At 43.7% G+C, this 25,453-nt stretch overlaps 1 protein-coding gene across 1 annotated transcript in view; it reads right to left on the reverse strand.

Annotated features, from left to right (window-relative positions):
* The window catches only part of IGSF21 (immunoglobin superfamily member 21), a 404,960-nt gene extending 379,836 nt beyond the window's left edge, over nt 1-25,124 (reverse strand). Inside the window, exon 1 of the mRNA XM_063436808.1 lies at nt 24,894-25,124. Coding sequence (XP_063292878.1) covers nt 24,894-24,957 — 64 coding nt within the window. The 5' untranslated portion in view covers nt 24,958-25,124. The remainder of the gene's footprint in view (nt 1-24,893) is intronic.
* Between the last annotated feature and the right edge of the window lie 329 nt (nt 25,125-25,453).

Here is a 25,453-nt window from a genome sequence, read left to right on the forward strand (position 1 = left end):
AACACTGAGAATCCCATCAGTCACTAGCCAGCACAGTTAATTATCCCATCAGTCCCTAGTTAGAACAGAAACCATGAGAGATCTTTGCACCCACCAGCCATGAAGTCCATCACATCCACCTCCAGCCAGCACATAGTGACATCTCAAACATCAGGTGTCATTGCCAAAATCTCAATGAAGAGTGAGACAGGAACAGAGAATCCCCAACACGGCTTCTATACTAATATTTCTCAATACAAATGTTATAGTTCTATAATTCTACAACTTAACCTTTAAAGTGTTGGACATTGTTCAGCTACTGGAAGAGGTAGAAAGAAATGGGCAGCTGCCATAAGATTCGAGAGGCCCATCGGCCCTTGGGAACAGAGGGGCCACACAGTAATGAAGAGGTCCTTTCTGTGTCACCAGGGCTGGGTGAATAATCTCTTTTCCCGGCCCAGGATGGGATTTTTTTCTAATTTTCTCTCTGATTATCCCTTGGGTCTGAATCCAATTTGTTTTCCTCTAACAGCTACACAGAGTCGCCTCGCAGCGGTTCTTCGCTTACGGTAACCAACTATCCTAACCCTCTGCTTCTGGCACAAACGAATGCCGCTAAGCAGATTCCTTCAGCACAAAAGGCCTGGTGGCCTGGAATTTGCTCCTTTGTGGCCGTTTCTGTGTTCACGGCAATGTCCATCAACTCCGATAACCATCTTAAACAAGAGGTCCATTCTTAGACAAACGCAGACCAAGGCCTCTGGCGCGTTTAATTAACTGACACGCATATTAACAGAGGAAAACAGAACAGATGTCATCTGTAACGTGCAAAATTAGAACGCAATAATGATCATTTAAAAAAATGATATTAATAAATAGCGGGGGCGTGTTTACATAGACTCGTCTTGACATTACGGAGTTGGCAATGCTACTCGAAGATTTCGTTTAACCCTTTCAGAGCAAAGTTGGCCTACGTGGACAGATAAAAGTTGAAATAAAATATCCGTTCGTTGGTTACTCGAAATCCTACATAACCTACATATATATGAAAGGAAATCTAGAGATTTGGGGTGAGTGTAATATTGGGGTACGGATTATCAGAATCTATGCATGCCTTTGCTATATGCAGCATAACCAGATAAGACCTGCATTAACCACTGGTGGTCAGAGAACAGAACACTAAACAAGCAGAGCTTTAAGTTATTGTATCTCGACACCATTCTAAACAGCAGAGCAGTAATAAAGGAATAGTGTTTGGCGATATTTTTGGCATAGCAAGCAAACATTTATCTCTTATTAATTTTCATGTTTAATTAGTAATAAGCGTTGTTGTATAGTTTCCTTTTAATGTTCCGTAGATAACACAAAGCCAGCTCCTGTGTGCGTCTTTTCTCTGTTCTATTTAGACGCCTCTTTGATTAGTAATTACGGTTTATCTACTAGTAAGAGATTTGTGCGCCTGAAAGCTTTTCCATAAATTGTAAATTGCTAATCCAAACAAAAAGAAAAAAAAAAACCTCATTCACCGAACTAAAAGGAACGGCGCGGCATAGCCCTACAGCCGCCCATAAGTCAAACAGGTTCATATGATCTTACGAAATCAAGTGCTTCCTTAGAAAGATAAATTAGATTTATTTTACCCGGGACGCAAATGAGGGAAAGTGTCACAGAGACAAACATGCTGGGGAGATTAGCTATAGTGGGAAGCCATTTTAATGTGATGATTTAACCCTGCGTGTCCCTTTAAATAAACAGAGATTAGAAACATCTGCCTGGATGAAAGCTTCAAAGAATAATTGTTTTTTTTTCAAGATTATAGAAACATAGAAACATAGAAACATAGAATGTGACGGCAGATAAGAACCATTCGGCCCATCTAGTCTGCCCAGTTTTCTAAATACTTTCATTAGTCCCTGGCCTTATCTTATAGTTAGGATAGCCTTATGCCTATCCCACGCATGCTTAAACTCCTTTACTGTGTATAGCACTGATGTGTTCCATCTTCTCCCATCCTTTGCTATTAAACTACAGCTCTTATAATGTGTTGGGTGTAAAAAGCCTTTATTTCTTTCCAAGTATCTACTAACCTCTCTATATTTTTGTTAGACTTTACTGCCCTCACTGGAAGGCTATTCCTGGTATCTACTACCCTTTCTATACCACTGTTACTGCTCCCACTGGAAAGCTATTCCAGGTATCTACTACCCTTTCTATATCACTGTTACTGCTCCCACTGGAAGGCTATTCCAGGTATCTACTACCCTTTCTATATCACTGTTACAGCTCCCACTGGAAGGCTATTCCAGGCATCTGCTACCCTTTCTATATCACTGTTACTGCTCTCACTGGAAGGCTATTCCTGGTATCTACTACCCTTTCTATATCACTGTTACTGCTCCCACTGGAAGGCTATTCCAGGTATCTACTAGCCTTTCTATATCACTGTTACTGCTCCCACTGGAAAGCTATTCCAGGTATCTACTACCCTTTCTTTATCACTGTTACTGCTCCCACTGGAAGGCTATTCCAGGTATCTACTACCCTTTCTATATCACTGTTACTTTACTGCTCCCACTGAAAGGCTATTCCAGGTATCTACTACTATTTCTATGTCACTGTTACTGCTCCCACTGAAAGGCTATTCCTGGTATCTACTACCCTTTCTATAACACTGTTACTGCTCCCACTGGAAGGCTATTCCGGGTATCTACTACCCTTTCTATATCACTGTTACTTTACTGCTCCCACTGGAAGGCTATTCCAGGTATCTACTACTATTTCTATGTCACTGTTACTGCTCCCACTGAAAGGCTATTCCTGGTATCTACTACCCTTTCTATATCACTGTTACTGCTCCCACTGGAAGGCTATTCCTGGTATCTACTACCCTTTCTATAACACTGTTACTGCTCCCACTGGAAGGCTATTCCGGGTATCTACTACCCTTTCTATATCACTGTTACTTTACTGCTCCCACTGGAAGGCTATTCCAGGTATCTACTACTATTTCTATGTCACTGTTACTGCTCCCACTTGAAGGCTATTCCTGGTATCTACTACCCTTTCTATATCACTGTTACTGCTCCCACTGGAAAGCTATTCCAGGTATCTACTACCCTTTCTATATCACTGTTACTGCTCCCACTGGAAGGCTATTCCAGGTATCTACTACTATTTCTATAACACTGTTACTGCTCCCACTGGAAGGCTATTCCAGGTATCTACTACCCTTTCTATATCACTGTTACTGCTCCCACTGGAAAGCTATTCCAGGTATCTACTACCCTTTCTATATCACTGTTACTGCTCCCACTGGAAGGTTATTCCAGGTATCTACTACTATTTCTATGTCACTGTTACTGCTCCCACTGGAAGGCTATTCCTGGTATCTACTACCCTTTCTATAACACTGTTACTGCTCCCACTGGAAGGCTATTCCAGGTATCTACTACCCTTTCTATATCACTGTTACTGCTCCCACTGGAAAGCTATTCCAGGTATCTACTACCCTTTCTATATCACTGTTACTGCTCCCACTGGAAGGTTATTCCAGGTATCTACTACTATTTCTATGTCACTGTTACTGCTCCCACTGGAAGGCTATTCCTGGTATCTACTACCCTTTCTATAACACTGTTACTGCTCCCACTGGAAGGCTATTCCAGGTATCTACTACCCTTTCTATATCACTGTTACTGCTCCCACTGGAAGGCTATTCCAGGTATCTACTACCCTTTCTATATCACTGTTACTGCTCCCACTGGAAGGCTATTCCAGGTATCTACTACCCTTTCTATATCACTGTTACTGCTCCCACTGGAAGGCTATTCCAGGTATCTACTACCCTTTCTATATCACTGTTACTGCTCTCACTGGAAGGCTATTCCTGGTATCTACTACCCTTTCTATAACACTGTTACTGCTCCCACTGGAAGGCTATTCCAGGTATCTACTACCCTTTCTATATCACTGTTACTGCTCTCACTGGAAGGCTATTCCAGGTATCTACTACCCTTTCTATATCACTGTTACTGCTCCCACTGGAAGGCTATTCCAGGTATCTACTACCCTTTCTATATCACTGTTACTGCTCCCACTGGAAGGCTATTCCAGGTATCTACTACCCTTTCTATATCACTGTTACTGCTCTCACTGGAAGGCTATTCCTGGTATCTACTACCCTTTCTATAACACTGTTACTGCTCCCACTGGAAGGCTATTCCAGGTATCTACTACCCTTTCTATATCACTGTTACTGCTCTCACTGGAAGGCTATTCCTGGTATCTACTACCCTTTCTATATCACTGTTACTGCGCTCACTGGAAGGCTATTCCATGTTTCTGTTGAACATTTATTGATTACTTTCATAAAGCACATTTATTTTTATTAATCACTCAAACGAAGTTGTTATTATTATTTTATTTTCATATAAGTGGTCACTTTTCATGGTCTTCATCTTTGATGAAATTATAATCAGCTAAAATGACACAAAGTGCAGCTAGAGCCTAAATGTGGGGCATGGGGTGTATTCTTCCACGTAAAATACACAGCATACAATACGCAGACAATCTCCCCCCCCCCCCCCCCCCCCCATTCACAGGAAGGGGTTATTTAATATATTCTACGTCTGTCAATGGGCTAACGGTGAACAGAAAGCTTTCTAACAGCGCACAGCTATGTTGGGCATCCGACTGCTCACCAGCCAATGGTGTCATGATCCACCTTGGGCTACATGAGTCTGTATTACACACATTTACATAAGAAAGTCTCTGACAGTAATTAGAGCGAGCTCGGCCGATGGTCTCTCAGAGTCAGTCTCCAGCCGAGGACACGGCTACGGAACAAGGTCAAACCGGGAACGTGTGAGCAAAGTCAACAAGACAGACAGTAACTGTCAACAGGAAAGGTGACCTTAGCACTTAGCCGCTGGAAGACAGGACCCTGGAGAATGTAGACCGCGCTCGAATATACAGCTGAAACGCAGCACCCTTGGTCTGCCAGAAGCAGAGGATCGAGGGGCAACAGGTAGTATTGGACTTAATCTGAAAAACACTAAAATTCCAGATCTCCGCAATGGGCCTGTCTTCTGCAATATACTCCTATCATGGGCCAAATAAAAGAGAAATTCTGCTTTTTACACTTCTTTCTCATTCTATAATATCTTCACCCCAGTAAAAATTACTCAACCATCTAGTTTAAATGAAATGAATGGAGGGGTTCATGTGACGCTGCTTGCCCCAATATGGGGGTTCTCACCTAGAAAAGGATTGGTGTCCCTCCCAAAAAAGGCCCCAAGCCTGGCATGAATTTTTGGCAGGTTGGCTGGAGGGTTCCTTTGCCCTCCCCACTAAAGAGAGACAATACACAGAGCGTGTAGGGCAGGAGGTCTTTCCAAATCCAGGTCTTTCCACTCATGACTATGGGAGAATTATATTCACCTATAAAACATCGATCATGGGACAATAATTTAAATAAATTTGCATTAAATGCCTTGTTTGTGCCTTGTCAGAAAATAGTTGTTTGTGAATTTCCTATCATTCTATTTTTTTTTAACAAACAATACATAAAAAATGTAGGATAATGTGAGTGCTGGCTAAGGTTTTTCAGGGGGGTGGTTTATAAAAAATACTGTCCAATATAGTAGACCCACTTTTAGTCCTTATGTATTTCTATAAATAAACATATTATTGATTAATGAACTATTAGCTTGAACACTACACGACTTTCAATCATGCTGCGTGTGATTAAGATCAGAGATTGTACACGGTTTTCTCTCTGGTTTATGTCAGTTGGAATAAACTCATTCAGTTTTTTGTTTATTCCTTCAATTCTGTCTATTTTCACAGCTTTGCCACCTACTGGGAAAATTCCATAATTATTTAAATTCCTCCATCAAAGCAAGCCTCATCTGCATATGTTTATTGGTGAAGTAGATGGCATTTTAACAAATCATTTCACTTATAAGATGTCAGAATGATGTCCGTGGTGTGCTCAATGCAGGACGTTCCCCCAGGGAGGAAAAACTGGTTTAGATCTCCGAGTAAATATTGTTTTAAACCCCCCACCCCACCCACTGCATGGTCCACAACATCACCAGTCTCAGTATTAATTGGAAGATTCATGGATTCTCAGGGTGAATGGGCAGATTCACAGCGTCTCAGGGTGAATGGGCAGATTCACAGCGTCTCAGGGTGAATGGGCAGATTCACAGGGTCTTAGGATGAATGGGCAGATTCACAAGGTCTCAGGGTGAATGGGCAGATTCACAGCGTCTCAGGGTGAATGGGCAGATTCACAGTGTCTCAGGGTGAATGGGCAGATTCACAGCGTCTCAGGGTGAATGGGCAGATTCACAGCGTCTCAGCGTGAATGGGCAAATTCACGGAGTCTCAGGGTGAATGGGAAGATTCACAGCGTCTCAGGGTGAATGGGCAGACACTCAGAGTTTTAGCATTAATAGACCAATTCTTGTATCTCACAATAAATTAGCTGTTTCTAAGGGTGTTGGGATGAATGGCCAGATTCGTGCGGCCTCACAATGAATGGGCAGATTCTTGTAGTCTCAGCATGATTGGGGGAAAGGGAAGATTCTCGGGGTCTCAGCAGATTGTTTGGGTTTCGGGGTAAAATAAAAAATTCAGGATTTAAGGCTAAAAGGACAGATTCTAAGGGTTTCAGGATGAACAGATTGTTATAGTTTGTGGTGAATGGGCGGATTGTCAGGGGGTAAATGGGTTTATTGTCTGGGGCGAATCGGTTTATTGTCAGGGGGTGAATGGGTTTATTGTCTGGGGCAAATCGGTTTATTGTCAGGGTGTAAATGGGCAGATTTTCTGGGGGTGAATGCAAGGATTGTAAGGGTCTCGAGGTGAATGGACAGGCTGCCTGGGGGTGAATGGGTTTATTGTCTGGGGGGTGAATGTGCATATTTTCTGGGGGTGAATGTGCATATTTTCTGGGGGTTAATGCAAGGATTGTAAGGGTCTCGAGGTGAATGGGCAGATTGTCCAGAGGTGAATGGGCGGGTTTCCAGGGAGTGAATGGGCAGATTGTCAGGGGGTAAATGGGCAGATTGTCTGGAGGTGAATGGGCAGGGGAGGTAAATGGGCAGATTGTCAGGGGGTGAATGGGCAAATTATCTGCAGGTGAATGGGCAGATTGTCGGGGGGTGAATGGGAGGATTGTCGGGGTAAATGGGCGGATTGTCAGGAGGTGAATGGGAAGATTGTCAGGGGTTGAATAGGCAGATTGTCGGGGGGTGAATGGACATAAAAGTCATAACGGGTCACAGTGATCATTGGTGTGAAAGAAAGTCATAACGGGGCACAGAGATCATTGAGGAGACAGGAAATCATAACGGGTCACATTGATATTGGTGTGAAAGAAAGTCATAACGGGGCATAGTGATCACTGGGGGGACAGGAAGTCATAACGGGGCACAGTGATCACTGGGGGGACAGGAAGTCATAACGGGTCACAGTGATCATTGGTGTGACAGGAAGTCATAACGGGTCACAGTGATCATTGGTGTGACAGGAAGTCATAACGGGGCACATTGATCAATGGTGTGAAAGAAAGTCATAACAGGGCACAGAGATCATTGAGGAGACAGGAAATCATAACGGGGCACAGTGATCATTGGTGTGACAGGGAGTCATGATGGTGCACAGTGATCACAGGGGGGACAGGAAGTCATAACGGGGCACAGTGATCGTTGGTGTGACAGGAAGTCATACTGGGGCACAGTGATCATTGGGGGGGACAGGAAGACACAATGGGGCACAGCAGTAGTCGAAGAGATGCCACTAACAACTTATTTTAGAAAACAAACAATCCAGAGATAAATGTACTAAAACCACATTTCATGTTGTCTTTTTATCCTAACAATGGTTCAGTGAAGGCTGCAGATTCAGCTCCGGTCAGATACAACGTCTCAAGATTATAAATGAGTTCTCAGATCTTTCAATGTTGCCTTCCAGTCAATTAGACAATTGTTATCATTCTTGAAAAATAAAATGAATTTCCAAAAGAAATGTCCATTCCACACACATCCATCGGAGGTGTCTGCCAATAACTACTAGCGCTGCGTAATAATGGCCACAAGTCTACAGACAGAGCGTGAGGACTGAAATTGCCCATCACAGCTTAGGAACGCTCTATTAAAGTGACAGCAATTTGTACAAATAAGATGGTGTTCTGTGCATCCAAATATCATGTTTTCACTCTGGATATTTATACATTTCCTGCTTTGGTGCAGGTGCTTCTAATCGGACCTGTCACCTGTGCAGTTTTTACACTTTTACAGACAATACAGACAGGTGGAACACACAGACAATTTAAAACATGCAAAAAAAAAATGGAATACATTCCTACTTCGTCCACATTAGCCGGGTAAAAAACTGAGGTTGACATGCTATGTTTTCTTTGTAAGTTATGGGAATCTTGGCAGGAGGGATTGCCGCCATGCTGTATTCCACCACAGTGCGCAAGTACGCAAAACGCGCTTCAGTGGAAGATCCTACTACACACCTGACATTGGGTGATATTATGGCACATGGACTTCACACGCCACGATGCTGTGTGATGCAACTGACATAAGGAAAACGCAAACAAACTCGACGGACTGAACTTTCTACAAACTTTTTACAAAAAATTAAAAATGTACACAAGCATCCCTTCAAAACTAAACAGAAGAAACTGTAGATTTGTTTTTTTCTTAAGAGTGAATTTTTTAAGCTTATTTTTAATACTCCCCCTCCGAATAAAACCAACTGCTGGTTAATACAGGGATAGAAACTCACTTTTTGATGTTGAGCACACAGCCCCATATAATCCTCTGTACTTTTTAATACAAGTGCGTAATGAGAACGTGCATGCCACCGCAGGTAATCAGAAATTCTGTTATCCTCCCTGTAGTACTTTAACACTTAAACAATATAAGCCCCAAGAGGTAGGTTTAGTATTTTTTTTATTTATCATAACTCTGATTTATTTGAACATGCTGGCTGCCATTATAACGTTGGGAATTAAAGTACATTTTATTCAGAGGAGGGGAGGTAAATGTATTTATTCAGAGAGATATAACATAGTCTGATTATGGGGTAAATCATAGCATTCACAAACAAATGGATTAATCCACATTGAACAATGAATGTTATACCTGAGCATCGTATTATAGCTCAGCCAGTCTCCTACAGGGGTGCAGTCTGCTGCAGGTAGTATATCTGAGTTATACATACTATAGCCAGCCAATGGGTTATACGACATTCTTTAAAATGTTTTGTTCCTGTATTCCAAAGACATTCAGTGTACTTGTAGGACTGTATAGAAAGCACACAGACTATCCCAGCATAGTGTGACCGGCTCAGTACACATAGACCTCTAGCTCTCATTAATAGGACTGTATAGAAAGCACACAGACTATCCCAGCATAGTGTGACCGGCTCAGTACACATAGACCTCTAGCTCTCATTAATAGGACTGTATAGAAAGCACACAGACTATCCCAGCATAGTGTGACCGGCTCAGTACACATAGACCTCTAGCTCTCATTAATAGGACTGTATAGAAAGCACACAGACTATCCCAGCATAGTGTGACCGGCACAGTACACATAGACCTCTAGCTCTCATTAATAGGACTGTATAGAAAGCACACAGACTATCCCAGCATAGTGTGACCGGCTCAGTACACATAGACCTCTAGCTCTCATTAATAGGACTGTATAGAAAGCACACAGACTATCCCAGCATAGTGTGACCGGCTCAGTACACACAGACCTCTAGCGCTCATTAATAGGACTGTATAGAAAGCACACAGACTATCCCAGTATAGTGTAACCGGCTCAGTACACAGAGACCTCTAGCTCTCATTAATAGGACTGTATAGAGAGCACACAGACTATCCCAGTATAGTGTGACCTGCTCAGTACACATAGACCTCTAGCTCTCATTAATAGGACTGTATAGAAAGCACACAGACTATCCCAGTATAGTGTGACCTGCTCAGTACACATAGACCTCTAGCTCTCATTAATAGGACTGTATAGAAAGCACACAGACTATCCCAGTATAGTGTGACCTGCTCAGTACACATAGACCTCTAGCTCTCATTAATAGGACTGTATAGAAAGCACACAGACTATCCCAGCACAGTGTGACCGGCTCAGTACACATAGACCTCTAGCTCTCATTAATAGGACTGTATAGAAAGCACACAGACTGTCCAAGCATAGTGTGACCGGCTCAGTACACATAGACCTCTAGCTCTCATTAATAGGACTGTATAGAAAGCACACAGACTATCCCAGCATAGTGTGACCGGCTCAGTACACATAGACCTCTAGCTCTCATTAATAGGACTGTATAGAAAGCACACAGACTATCCCAGTATAGTGTGACCTGCTCAGTACACATAGACCTCTAGCTCTCATTAATAGGACTGTATAGAAAGCACACAGACTATCCCAGTATAGTGTGACCGGCTCAGTACACATAGACCTCTAGCTCTCATTAATAGGACTGTATAGAAAGCACACAGACTATCCCAGCACAGTGTGACCGGCTCAGTACACATAGACCTCTAGCTCTCATTAATAGGACTGTATAGAAAGCACACAGACTATCCCAGCATAGTGTGACCGGCTCAGTACACATAGACCTCTAGCTCTCATTAATAGGACTGTATAGAAAGCACACAGACTATCCCAGCATAGTGTGACCGGCTCAGTACACACAGACCTCTAGCTCTCATTAATAGGACTGTATAGAAAGCACACAGATTATCCCAGCATACTGTGACCGGCTCAGTACACATAGACCTCTAGCTCTCATTAATAGGACTGTATAGAAAGCACACAGACTATCCCAGTATAGTGTGACCGGCTCAGTACACATAGACCTCTAGCTCTCATTAATAGGACTGTATAGAAAGCACACAGATTATCCCAGCATAGTGTGACCGGCTCAGTACACATAGACCTCTAGCTCTCATTAATAGGACTATATAGAAAGCACACAGACTATCCCAGCATACTGTGACCGGCTCAGTACACATAGACCTCTAGCTCTCATTAATAGGACTGTATAGAAAGCACACAGACTATCCCAGTATAGTGTGACCGGCTCAGTACACATAGACCTCTAGCTCTCATTAATAGGACTGTATAGAAAGCACACAGACTATCCCAGTATAGTGTGACCGGCTCAGTACACATAGACCTCTAGCTCTCATTAATAGGACTGTATAGAAAGCACACAGACTATCCCAGCATAGTGTGACCGGCTCAGTACACATAGACCTCTAGCTCTCATTAATAGGACTGTATAGAAAGCACACAGACTATCCCAGCATAGTGTGACCGGCACAGTACACATAGACCTCTAGCTCTCATTAATAGGACTGTATAGAAAGCACACAGACTATCCCAGTATAGTGTGACCGGCTCAGTACACATAGACCTCTAGCTCTCATTAATAGGACTGTATAGAAAGCACACAGACTATCCCAGCATAGTGTGACCGGCTCAGTACACACAGACCTCTAGCTCTCATTAATAGGACTGTATAGAAAGCACACAGACTATCCCAGTATAGTGTGACCGGCTCAGTACACATAGACCTCTAGCTCTCATTAATAGGACTGTATAGAAAGCACACAGACTATCCCAGCATAGTGTGACCGGCTCAGTACACATAGACCTCTAGCTCTCATTAATAGGACTGTATAGAAAGCACACAGACTATCCCAGTATAGTGTGACCGGCTCAGTACACATAGACCTCTAGCTCTCATTAATAGGACTGTATAGAAAGCACACAGACTATCCCAGCATAGTGTGACCGGCACAGTACACATAGACCTCTAGCTCTCATTAATAGGACTGTATAGAAAGCACACAGACTATCCCAGTATAGTGTGACCGGCTCAGTACACATAGACCTCTAGCTCTCATTAATATGACTGTATAGAAAGCACACAGACTATCCCAGCACAGTGTGACCGGCTCAGTACACATAGACCTCTAGCTCTCATTAATAGGACTGTATAGAAAGCACACAGACTATCCCAGTATAGTGTGACCGGCTCAGTACACATAGACCTCTAGCTCTCATTAATAGGACTGTATAGAAAGCACACAGACTATCCCAGCATAGTGTGACCTGCTCAGTACACATAGACCTCTAGCTCTCATTAATAGGACTGTATAGAAAGCACACAGACTATCCCAGCATAGTGTGACCGGCTCAGTACACATAGTCCTCTAGCTCTCATTAATAGGACTGTATAGAAAGCACACAGACTATCCCAGTATAGTGTGACCGGCTCAGTACACATAGACCTCTAGCTCTCATTAATAGGACTGTATAGAAAGCACACAGACTATCCCAGTATAGTGTGACCGGCTCAGTACACATAGACCTCTAGCTCTCATTAATATGACTGTATAGAAAGCACACAGACTATCCCAGCACAGTGTGACCGGCTCAGTACACATAGACCTCTAGCTCTCATTAATAGGACTGTATAGAAAGCACACAGACTATCCCAGTATAGTGTGACCGGCTCAGTACACATAGACCTCTAGCTCTCATTAATAGGACTGTATAGAAAGCACACAGACTATCCCAGCATAGTGTGACCTGCTCAGTACACATAGACCTCTAGCTCTCATTAATAGGACTGTATAGAAAGCACACAGACTATCCCAGCATAGTGTGACCGGCTCAGTACACATAGTCCTCTAGCTCTCATTAATAGGACTGTATAGAAAGCACACAGACTATCCCAGTATAGTGTGACCGGCTCAGTACACATAGTCCTCTAGCTCTCATTAATAGGGCTGTATAGAAAGCACACAGACTATCCCAGTATAGTGTGACCTGCTCAGTACACATAGACCTCTAGCTCTCATTAATAGGACTGTATAGAAAGCACACAGACTATCCCAGTTTAGTGTGACCTGCTCAGTACACATAGACCTCTAGCTCTCATTAATAGGACTGTATAGAAAGCACACAGACTATCCCAGCACAGTGTGACCGGCTCAGTACACATAGACCTCTAGCTCTCATTAATAGGACTGTATAGAAAGCACACAGACTATCCCAGCATAGTGTGACTGGCTCAGTACACACAGACCTCTAGCTCTCATTAATAGGACTGTATAGAAAGCACACAGACTATCCCAGCATAGTGTGACCGGCACAGTACACACAGACCTCTAGCTCTCATTAATAGGACTGTATAGAAAGCACACAGACTATCCCAGCATAGTGTGACCGGCTCAGTACACATAGACCTCTAGCGCTCATTAATAGGACTGTATAGAAAGCACACAGACTATCCCAGCATAGTGTGACCGGCTCAGTACACATAGACCTCTAGCACTCATTAATAGGACTGTATAGAAAGCACACAGACTATCCCAGCATAGTGTGACCAGCTCAGTACACACAGACCTCTAGCTCTCATTAATAGGACTGTATAGAAAGCACACAGACTATCCCAGCATAGTGTGACCGGCTCAGTACACATAGACCTCTAGCTCTCATTAATAGGACTGTATAGAAAGCACACAGACTATCCCAGTATAGTGTGACCGGCTCAGTACACATAGACCTCTAGCACTCATTAATAGGACTGTATAGAAAGCACACAGACTATCCCAGCATAGTGTGACCAGCTCAGTACACACAGACCTCTAGCTCTCATTAATAGGACTGTATAGAAAGCACACAGACTATCCCAGCATAGTGTGACCGGCTCAGTACACATAGACCTCTAGCTCTCATTAATAGGACTGTATAGAAAGCACACAGACTATCCCAGTATAGTGTGACCGGCTCAGTACACACAGACCTCTAGCTCTCATTAATAGGACTGTATAGAAAGCACACAGATTATCCCAGCATACTGTGACCGGCTCAGTACACATAGACCTCTAGCTCTCATTAATAGGACTGTATAGAAAGCACACAGACTATCCCAGTATAGTGTGACCGGCTCAGTACACATAGACCTCTAGCTCTCATTAATAGGACTGTATAGAAAGCACACAGACTATCCCAGCATAGTGTGACCGGCTCAGTACACATAGACCTCTAGCTCTCATTAATAGGACTATATAGACAGCACACAGACTATCCCAGCATAGTGTGACCGGCTCAGTACACATAGACCTCTAGCTCTCATTAATAGGACTGTATAGAAAGCACACAGACTATCCCAGTATAGTGTGACTGGCTCAGTACACATAGACCTCTAGCTCTCATTAATAGGACTGTATAGAAAGCACACAGACTATCCCAGCATAGTGTGACCGGCTCAGTACACATAGACCTCTAGCTCTCATTAATAGGACTGTATAGAAAGCACACAGACTATCCCAGCATACTGTGACCGGCTCAGTACACACAGACCTCTAGCTCTCATTAATAGGACTGTATAGAAAGCACACAGACTATCCCAGCACAGTGTGACCGGCTCAGTACACATAGACCTCTAGCACTCATTAATAGGACTGTATAGAAAGCACACAGACTATCCCAGTATAGTGTGACCGGCTCAGTACACACAGACCTCTAGCTCTCATTAATAGGACTGTATAGAAAGCACACAGACTATCCCAGCATAGTGTGACCGGCTCAGTACACATAGACCTCTAGCGCTCATTAATAGGACTGTATAGAAAGCACACAGACTATCCCAGCATAGTGTGACCGGCTCAGTACACATAGACCTCTAGCACTCATTAATAGGACTGTATAGAAAGCACACAGACTATCCCAGCATAGTGTGACCAGCTCAGTACACACAGACCTCTAGCTCTCATTAATAGGACTGTATAGAAAGCACACAGACTATCCCAGCATAGTGTGACCAGCTCAGTACACACAGACCTCTAGCTCTCATTAATAGGTCTGTATATAAAGCACACAGACTATCCCAGCATAGTGTGACCGGCTCAGTACACATAGACCTCTAGCTCTCATTAATAGGACTGTATAGAAAGCACACAGACTATCCCAGTATAGTGTGACCGGCTCAGTACACACAGACCTCTAGCTCTCATTAATAGGACTGTATAGAAAGCACACAGATTATCCCAGCATACTGTGACCGGCTCAGTACACATAGACCTCTAGCTCTCATTAATAGGACTGTATAGAAAGCACACAGACTATCCCAGCATAGTGTGACCGGCTCAGTACACATAGACCTCTAGCTCTCATTAATAGGACTGTATAGAAAGCACACAGACTATCCCAGTATAGTGTGACCGGCTCAGTACACATAGACCTCTAGCTCTCATTAATAGGACTGTATAGAAATCACACAGACTATCCCAGTATAGTGTGACCGTCTCAGTACACATAGACCTCTAGCGCTCATTAATAGGACTGTATAGAAAGCACACAGACTATCCCAGCATAGTGTGACCGGCTCAGTACACATAGACCTCTAGCTCTCATTAATAGGACTGTATAGAAAGCACACAGACTATCCCAGCATAGTGTGACCGGCTCAGTACACATAGACCTCTAGCTCTCATTAATAGGACTGTATAGAAAGCACACAGACTATCCCAGCATAGTGTGACCGGCTCAGTACACACAGACCTCTAGCTCTCATTAATAGGACTGTATAGGAAGCACACAGACTATCCCAGCATAGTGTGACCGGCTCAGTACACACAGACCTCTAGCTCTCATTAATAGGACTGTATAGGAAGCACACAGACTATCCCAGCATAGTGTGACCGGCTCAGTACACATAGACCTCTAGCACTCATTAATAGGACTGTATAGAAAGCACACAGACTATCCCAGCATAGTGTGACCGGCTCAGTACACACAGACCTCTAGCTCTCATTAATAGGACTGTATAGAAAGCACACAGACTATCCCAGCATAGTGTGACCGGCTCAGTACACATAGACCTCTAGCTCTCATTAATAGGACTGTATAGAAAGCACACAGACTATCCCAGTATAGTGTGACCGGCTCAGTACACATAGACCTCTAGCGCTCATTAATAGGACTGTATAGAAAGCACAGACTATCCCAGTATAGTGTGACCGGCTCAGTACACATAGACCTCTAGCAATTGTATAGAAGGTGCTCAGAAATGTTTCTAACTTTTTTGGCCTTACAATTCCATTTCAGCTCTGCAAACCTCACAGTTTAGTGTATAAAGCGCAGTGTGTTGTGATTTGTTGTTAATAGACACCGTGATGAAAAATGAGAAACGAGCATGAATGACGTACTGGTTGGAATACAGCTACAAGGAAATAAAATATTTAAAGAAATAATTTAACGAAGGACTATTAATCCTGCTCACAAGGGTAATTGAAAATGTACTGATGAATGTTACTGGCAGAAGAAACCCTACGAATAAAAATGTATTAGAAAAACATATATAAATAAATTCAACATTTTAATGAGAATGTTCCGTACGAAGGATATAATATCTAGCAATTCTTATTTTTTCTTATTTTTTTTCCAATTCACATTATTAAAAGACTTCATTGACTGCAAAACAAAATGGCCCAAATAAGAATGCAGAAGGAACCATTTAATTATGTGTAAAACGTTAAATTTAAATATATTTGGCATTAATGTTGTACCTCCCCTTCAAATACAATACGAGTCACTGATACGATGTTCATTCACTTTCATGTTGTAATCAAAGCTTATTTTAATCGGAGATCTCTGGCTCAGAAAGGTGACCAGAATTCACCAGAAAACCATGTGATTCAGACAGACATGTCACGCAATATCCGAGTATTCTTTGTCCATTAAAGCCTCTATGTGGATTGAACTGGACAAGCGCCAGTTTCACACAAGCAATCTCGACACAGACATTGTTGCAGAGGAAGTGAATTACAGTTTTTGTAATACAATTTACTCCATTTTGGTACAAAATCCAATCTCAATCTAAATCATGACATGTGCATGCAGGGGTTTAACTGGATCTCACATCACACACACAAAGGTTGACGCTAAGTAAACTCAGAGTAACGAGCACTGTATAGTGTATACGTTCACTTTGTAAGAAACCAAAGTAGATTATACAGCATTATGACAAAACCTCCACGGTGTCGCTAAAAGGCCAGGAACATCGCGGAGTCACAGGCAGGTTATTCAATAAAGTGAGAATTCAAATTCAATTTCAAATTTTAAGGGTAAAGTAGCCTTAACCCCTTAAGGACCAAACTTCTGGAATAAAAGGAAATCATGACATGGCACACATGCCATGTGTCCTTAAGGGGTTAAATTTAAAATTCCCTTTGAATACTCACTTTAGTGAATATTCCTGTTATCGTTTACACACAGGAAACTGATGGCGTCACTGCTGACACTCCCATAAGGCTGTTAGAAAATATAAAGCAAATCAGGCACAGAAATTCTGTTTAAAAAGAGCTATTAATCAGACTGGTCTAGTGATGTCATCAGTGACGGGCCTCTCCGTATCTAAATGACAGCAGAGGGATCCTCTCATTTTATAGCGTGGGGCTGTCCCAGGATGTGTAGATATGTGGCTGGAGGTGTGGCCATGGGCGGGACTATCCCAGGATGTGTAGATATGTGGCTGGAGGTGTGGCCATGGGTGGGACTATCCCAGGATGTTTAGATGTGTGGCTGGAGGTGTGGCCATGGGCAGGACTATCCCAGGATGTGTAGATATGTGGCTGGAGGTGTGGCCATGGGTGGGACTATCCCAGGATGTTTAGATGTGTGGCTGGAGGTGTGGCCAGGGGCGGTGCTATCCCAGGATGTTTAGATGTGTGGCTGGAGGTGTGGCCAGGGGCGGTGCTATCCCAGGATGTTTAGATGTGTGGCTGGAGATGTGGCCATGGGTGGGGCTATCCCAGGATGTTTAGATGTGTGGCTGGAGGTGTGGCCATGGGCGGTGCTATCACAGGATGTTTAGATGTGTGGCTGGAGGTGTGGCCATGGGTGGGACTATCCCAGGATGTTTAGATGTGTGGATGGAGGTGTGGCCATGGGCGGGGCTATCCCAGGATGTTTAGGTGTGTGGCTGGAGGTGTGGCCAGGGGCGGTGCTATCCCAGGATGTTTAGATGTGTGGCTGGAGGTGTGGCCATGGGCGGTGCTATCCCAGGATGTTTAGATGTGTGGCTGGAGGTGTGGCCATGGGCGGTGCTATCCCAGGATGTTTAGATGTGTGGCTGGAGGTGTGGCCATGGGCGGGGCTATCCCAGGATGTTTAGGTGTGTGGCTGGAGGTGTGGCCAGGGGCGGTGCTATCCCAGGATGTTTAGATGTGTGGCTGGAGGTGTGGCCATGGGTGGGGCTATCCCAGGATGTTTAGATGTGTGGATGGAGGTGTGGCCAGGGGCGGTGCTATCCCAGGATGTTTAGATGTGTGGCTGGAGGTGTGGCCATGGGTGGGGCTATCCCAGGATGTTTAGATGTGTGGATGGAGGTGTGGCCATGGGCGGGGCTATCCCAGGATGTTTAGGTGTGTAGATGGAGGTGTGACCATGGGCGGAGCTATCCCAGAACATATGGCCCCTCCCCCTAACTGATAAATACTTGGCTACTCCCCTAACCAACAAACACTTCCAAGGGAAAAGCAATAGAAACCTTCCTGATACAATTCCAACAGACATTAACTATCAACTGACAATGATCACATTATAATTACTTTTTTACACTTTTTTGGGGGGGGCTCTGTTATACACTCAGACACATTACTGGGAGTATTATTGCTGTGGAGCTCTGTTATACACTCAGACACATTACTGGGAGTATTATTGCTGTGGAGCTCTGTTATACACTCAGACACATTACTGGGAGTATTATTGCTGTGGAGCTCTGTTATACACTCAGACACATTACTGGGAGTATTATTGCTGTGGAGCTCTGTTATACACTCAGACACATTACTGGGAGTATTATTACTGTGGGGCTCTGTTATACACTCAGACACATTACTGGGAGTATTATTGCTGTGGAGCTCTGTTATACACTCAGACACATTACTGGGAGTATTATTACTGTGGAGCTCTGTTATACACTCAGACACATTACTGGGAGTATTATTACTGTGGAGCTCTGTTATACACTCAGACACATTACTGGGAGTATTATTGCTGTGGAGCTCTGTTATACACTCAGACATTACTGGGAGTTATCTTGCTGTGGAGCTCTGTTATACACTCAGGCACATTACTGGGAGTATTATTGCTGTGGAGCTCTGTTATTCACTCAGACACATTACTGGGAGTATTATTACTGTGGAGCTCTGTTATACACTCAGACACATTACTGGGAGTATTATTGCTGTGGGGCTCTGTTATACACTCAGACACATTACTGGGAGTATTATTACTGTGGAGCTCTGTTATACACTCAGACACATTACTGGGAGTATTATTGCTGTGGAGCTCTGTTATACACTCAGACACATTACTGGGAGTATTATTACTGTGGAGCTCTGTTATACACTCAGACACATTACTGGGAGTATTATTGCTGTGGAGCTCTGTTATACACTCAGACACATTACTGGGAGTATTATTACTGTGGAGCTCTGTTATACACTCAGACACATTACTGGGAGTATTATTGCTGTCGAGCTCTGTTATACACTCAGACACATTACTGGGAGTATTATTGCTGTCGAGCTCTGTTATACACTCAGGCACATTACTGGGAGCATTATTGCTGTGGAGCTCTGTTATACACTCAGACACATTACTGGGAGTATTATTGCTGTCGAGCTCTGTTATACACTCAGACACATTACTGGGAGTATTATTGCTGTCGAGCTCTGTTATACACTCAGACACATTACTGGGAGTATTATTGCTGTCGAGCTCTGTTATACACTCAGACACATTACTGGGAGTATTATTGCTGTCGAGCTCTGTTATACACTCAGGCACACTGATCTGCCCAAAGTAGATAATAGTCCAGAAAAAAATGATAATGTGACAATATTTAATAATTAATTTAAGGCCTAAATCAGGACAGCTGCCCAATCCGTCCCACGAAAATCATATTGTCTTCCTCAAACTCCACTCCTGATCACTTCTCCCCAGAGGTTTTCAATCAACATCAAATTCTCTGCAGAAAACAATGAGTTAGCGCGGCGCCCATAGTTTCATCGCATTACAACAGGTTCATGTAGTGAATGTCCACCTCAGTGATTCACTACACTCATAGCAATCAGCATTTTAACAACAATCTGTCACCTTAAATCAATTCTAGGTCAGTTCTCAGCCATGAAAAAACGATCTATACATTTTTCCAGAATAATTATTTTAATTTGTATAATTACCATCAACACATTCCTTATAATGTACGAGGCAGGCACACTCCGACCGTGAAATAAAACCCGTTATGCACCTGTTCTTTCCAGCCTCTCTGACACCTTAACGCAAAACGTGGCGGGCGTATGAGTAAGCCCTGCGTCTATCGGGAGCGCAAAAGATGAAAGATCCTGAGGAAGCAGGCTGAAAGCTAGCCGGATAAGTGCCATTTGTGGGTGTGGTGAGTGTAGGTGTAATATGGGGGAGTGTTAAAGAAATGGATGAGGGGTTGGACTATATAAAGCCTTTTTGCCTCCTGACTTCAGCCATCATGTTGATATGGTTAATAAATGTTATTTATTGGTTGAAAATATATTTGTTAATTTATAAATAAAGCTGTGGCCTGTTTTATACCACAAGTATGTCTCAGGTTTTATTGGGGCGGGAATTGGTTGGTAAAGAAGGTTGGTCGCACTACACAATAACCACTACCTAAACACACGTCATGTTACGTGAGCAACGTGCTCAGCCAGTCACGTTCTTTATAGCTGCGCAATATCCAATCGCAATTTACTTGGTTCAAATTAGCTTGACTCACCTCCCTTGTGATAACAAATTATTTTTCACACAACAACCTCCTAGGAGATAAGCGGTTGACAAAAAAAAAAAAAAAAAAATATAACATTATTTTTATAACAAATGACCTTTAGCATGTGTATTTTGCAACTGGAAACTAAAAATTCAGTGGAACATTTTCTCTCTCAATGATGATAAATGTTGCTATCTGGGCCCCAAACACAGGAAAAAGAAAATACTGTAACAATTTAATGGAGGCCAAAGCAGGTCTGCGCAGTGGTGCCATTCTTTGCAATAATTGAATGATATCGCTGGTGATTTAGCGCAAGCTATCACATCGCTGAACTACACTGACCTATGGAATCCCAGCAACCATTTATCAGCCATTTGTGGCAATAAAAAATAAATAAATAAATAAAAACGCTAAACCCACCAAGCAAACAGGAACTATTGTGATTTTGCCATGCGTTGCTCTCAGATAATACGAAATCATTCAAATCTGAGCAATAAGTCATTTTAACTATAATATTTATAACAGCTATTTTGGTATGATTTTTTTGTATAGTAAATACATTTCCCTAAATCTCCTTAAATGGCTGTATATTAGTATTTTATATTGTGTCCCATTAACTGTTTATTGTTGTATAAATGTAGAGACTATTTAACCAGACGGTCTTCACTTCCTGGTTTTCCAGGCTAGGAAGCTTGATTGATGGCTCAAATCAGCATGAGATCAGACAGCACTTAAGCTGCACGTTGTGACTTGTGAACGTGAGGGCTTAAACACTGTCAATGAATTTAGATTCTAATTCTGCTTTCCGTAAGAAACACACTGTAAGGTTAAATCACCTGTATATTTGCACAACAATCAGAATGTGACATATCAGTAATATAGACACTATATATAGTTCACTAGCAATGCAAGGAAACAGATCTGTTTAAAAGGAGAAGTCTTTTTCATCTTTTGGAAACAACTGGCGGATAATATGCGCAAGTGAGTATCTCTGGAGCTGTGTTTCACTGGGTGAACAGAGAGAATTGTGCAGTGTGCACTGCATAGACATGACGGTTTGGAATAAGAGAAAACTCCATTCTCGCGGTTATGGACAAAAATAACCAACTATGCCTCAAAATCCACAGAGCTCTTATAAAATGTGGTTTACGAGAGGCGTCTTTTGTCACTCAGCAATCTAAGCGCTAACAAATCGTACAGCTTCACCTCATTGGCACAGCCAAATGACACATTTTTAGAATTCCTTCTTTCTTTTTTTTTCTTTTTTTTTTATGTTTAACCCCATAAGGGCCAAATATTCACTGTTTAACCTGCACAGGTGGACTGAGCTCTACCTATTTGAATGTCAGAGTGGTTAAAGAATTGAGTCTCTGACACTCACAGGGTTATTGATCTTGACCTCTCGCTCCCCCCCAAATCCCATTAAGTGCACAGTCCCAACAAATATGTCCGTTTCCAATCAGCAGCCCACCCAGGAGCGATCCTCCTCCCATATATCACAGTGTTTAATGATTCCGAAATCCTGCTCCAAATCCCCAGCTTAGTTAACAGCGGACGCACAGAGATCGCATCTCATTTTATTCCTGCCATGAGCTAGCTCCATTAAAAAAATATATTATATAGATCTCGTACATCTGGAATCCTGCAACTGTCCAAGTGCGATCTCACCGAGCGTCGCACAATCCCACCCTCTGTCACGGCGTGTCCTAAAACAGACCGTAAAGAGCCAAAATCCTGCATTGTTTGCTCGTCGTGCCCACCGAGCGATACCGTATCCTTACAAAAATCCAGCGTTCACAAGAGTAACACAGCTTTCTTTCAATAGGTCGTACCGCTAATATACTCCTCGCTCGACAACTGATTACACGATTACACTAACACACAGACACACACAAACACATGCACTATATTATATATTACATACACCTGTACCCAAAACATGACAAATACTCTGCGCATACATTGCTAAAGCTAATTGATGGTTTTCTGCAGATATAACAGAAATATATATTTGTGCACAAATTCAATATATTTATTAACTACACAAACACACAAAGCTGTAAATATAGTCTCCAGCAAGAAGTATGTGCGAGATCACAGCAAGTGTTCAATGGAGCGGATTTTGGTACCTACAAAGAGGGGATTGTTCAAATAAAGAATGATGGGCTATGGAAAGGGGACGGGGGTCTTTTTATAGAGGGAGGAGGCCCACTAGGACACAAGGTGAAACACTGTGACAGAGGGGGCAATGTGTGTGAATTGGAGGGATAGAGAGATTAGTCATGGACACAAACTATACTGAATAACATGATAATAAGGACAGAGGCTCCAGCAGACAGCAGTGAGACTGACAGCAGAATGTACAGAGAGACAGCATGTTACTGGCACAGACTCTAATACAGAACTCAAACTCAGAGCGGTGTAATAAAGAGTCAGGAATCAGGAGCAGGTCTAATAGGATGCATGTTCTCTATATAGGAGGGGGATAAGGGGATTGCAAACCTTATACTGACAGTGGAGAAAGTAATGTGTGGGGACTGTATGTGTTTTATTTATCCATCTCCAAATCAGGAAATTCATGTAAATAAAGGACTATATGAGGGTGAAAAGGGGGGCTATATCATAATTAAAGACACATTTTGGGGTGCAAATGGAGACAGGGAGATGTGAATGACAGATGTATGGAAAGGGGTAAATGAGGTGCTATAGCAATACATAGAAATACACACTATATATATATATACAGGCATGTTCACTTGGGGAATTTAGAAATCATTAAGGAATGACAGTGAAGGGACTGATAAAAAAGGGTAGCATGGGGTGATTAAAGGGGAGCAAGAGGGTGATTAATGGGGGGCATGGGGTGATTAAAGGGGAGCAAGAGGGTGATTAATGGGGGGCATGGGGTGATTAAAGGGGAGCAAGAGGGTGATTAATGGGGGGCAAGGGGGTGATTAATGGGGGTAAGAGGAGCTGATTAAAGCGGAGCAAGGGGGGTGATTAAAGGGGAGCAAGGGGGTGATTAATGGGGGTAAGAGGAGCTGATTAAAGCGGAGCAAGGGGGGTGATTAAAGGGGAGCAAGGGGGTGATTAAAGGGAAGCAATGGAGGGGTGATTCAAAGGGAGAATGGAGCTGATTAAAGGGGGGTCGGGAGGTTATGAAAGGGGAACAGATTAAGGGGGAGCAGGAGAATAATTATAGTGCAGTTGATTAAAGGAGTTCAGGTGAATATTTAAAGGGGAGCAGGAGGGGCTCGTAAAAGGGTAAGGGGTGCTGATAAAAGTGGAGCAATGAAGTTATTAAAGGGTGAATGATGAAGGGGGCAGGGGAATCTTTAGAAGGGTGCAGATTAAATGGGTGCAGGCGATTATCTAAAGGGCAGCTAATTAATGGGGTGCAGGGGAATAATTAAAGGGGAGCTTGAAAAAGGGTAAGGGGTGCTGATTAAAGAGGAGGTTATAGCTAATTAAAGGGGAGCAGGTAGCTGAAAAAATAGTTGTATTGGGGGAGTAGATGAAGCTGAACAGAGTGGGTGATAAAAGGTGGCTGGGGGGTTTACTCATAGTTCATCACCCCAATAATAAACTCCCAGCCATATCTGGTCAGCAGTGAGCCCCCAATACCAGCCATATCTGGTCAGCAGTGAGCCCCCAATACCAGCCATATCTGGTCAGCAGTGAGCCCCCCCCCCCCCCCCTCCCCATACCAGCCAAATCTGGTGCAGACCTCGGGGTCTGGATACTGAATGCCCCCCAGTCGGTGCCAGTCTGCCCCCCAGGGTCTGGATACTGAATGCCCCCCAGTCGGTGCCAGTCTGCCCCCCAGGGTCTGGATACTGAATGCCCCCCAGTCGGTGCCAGTCTGCCCTCCGGGTCTGGATACTGAATGCCCCCAAGTCGGTGCCAGTCTGCCCTCCGGGTCTGGATACTGAATGCCCCCAAGTCGGCGTCAGTCTGCCCCCTGGGTCTGGATACTGAATGCCCCCCAGTCGGTGCCAGTCTGACCCCCTCCCCCCCGCCCCCCCCCCCCCCCCGGCATCACTCACCCAGTGCCAGGTGCAGTAGGGGCAGCAGGAGGGCGCTGACCTCGGGGCAGCTCATCTTCCCCATGCTGACCCCGGTTCCTCCATCTGTTTCACACCGCTGGGTAGAAGCCGGGGCCCCCCGGAGCCCCTTCGTGCCGCGGGTACATTCCGCCCCCTGAGCTCCGGCGGCCGGGACTGAGAGGCTGTGCGGGCTCTGTACCTCTCAACACAGCCTGGCATCGACTGGACCAGCCTCCCCGACAGCGGGTACCTCCTACCGCCCTCCCTCTGACTCCATCACTCCTTCTATCCCTCCCTCCATCCTTCCCTCTAACTCCATCACTCCTTCTATCCCTCCCTCCATCCTTCCCTCTAACTCCATCACTCCTTCTATCCCTCCCTCCATCCTTCCCTCTAACTCCATCACTCCTTCTATCCCTCCCTCCATCCTTCCCTCTAACTCCATCACTCCTTCTATCCCTCCCTCCATCCTTCCCTCTAACTCCATCACTCCTTCTATCCCTCCCTCCATCCTTCCCTCTAACTCCATCACTCCTTCTATCCCTCCCTCCATCCTTCCC

This window comes from Pelobates fuscus, chromosome 11, assembly GCF_036172605.1.
Source record: "Pelobates fuscus isolate aPelFus1 chromosome 11, aPelFus1.pri, whole genome shotgun sequence".
NCBI classification, from domain to species: Eukaryota; Metazoa; Chordata; class Amphibia; order Anura; family Pelobatidae; genus Pelobates; species Pelobates fuscus.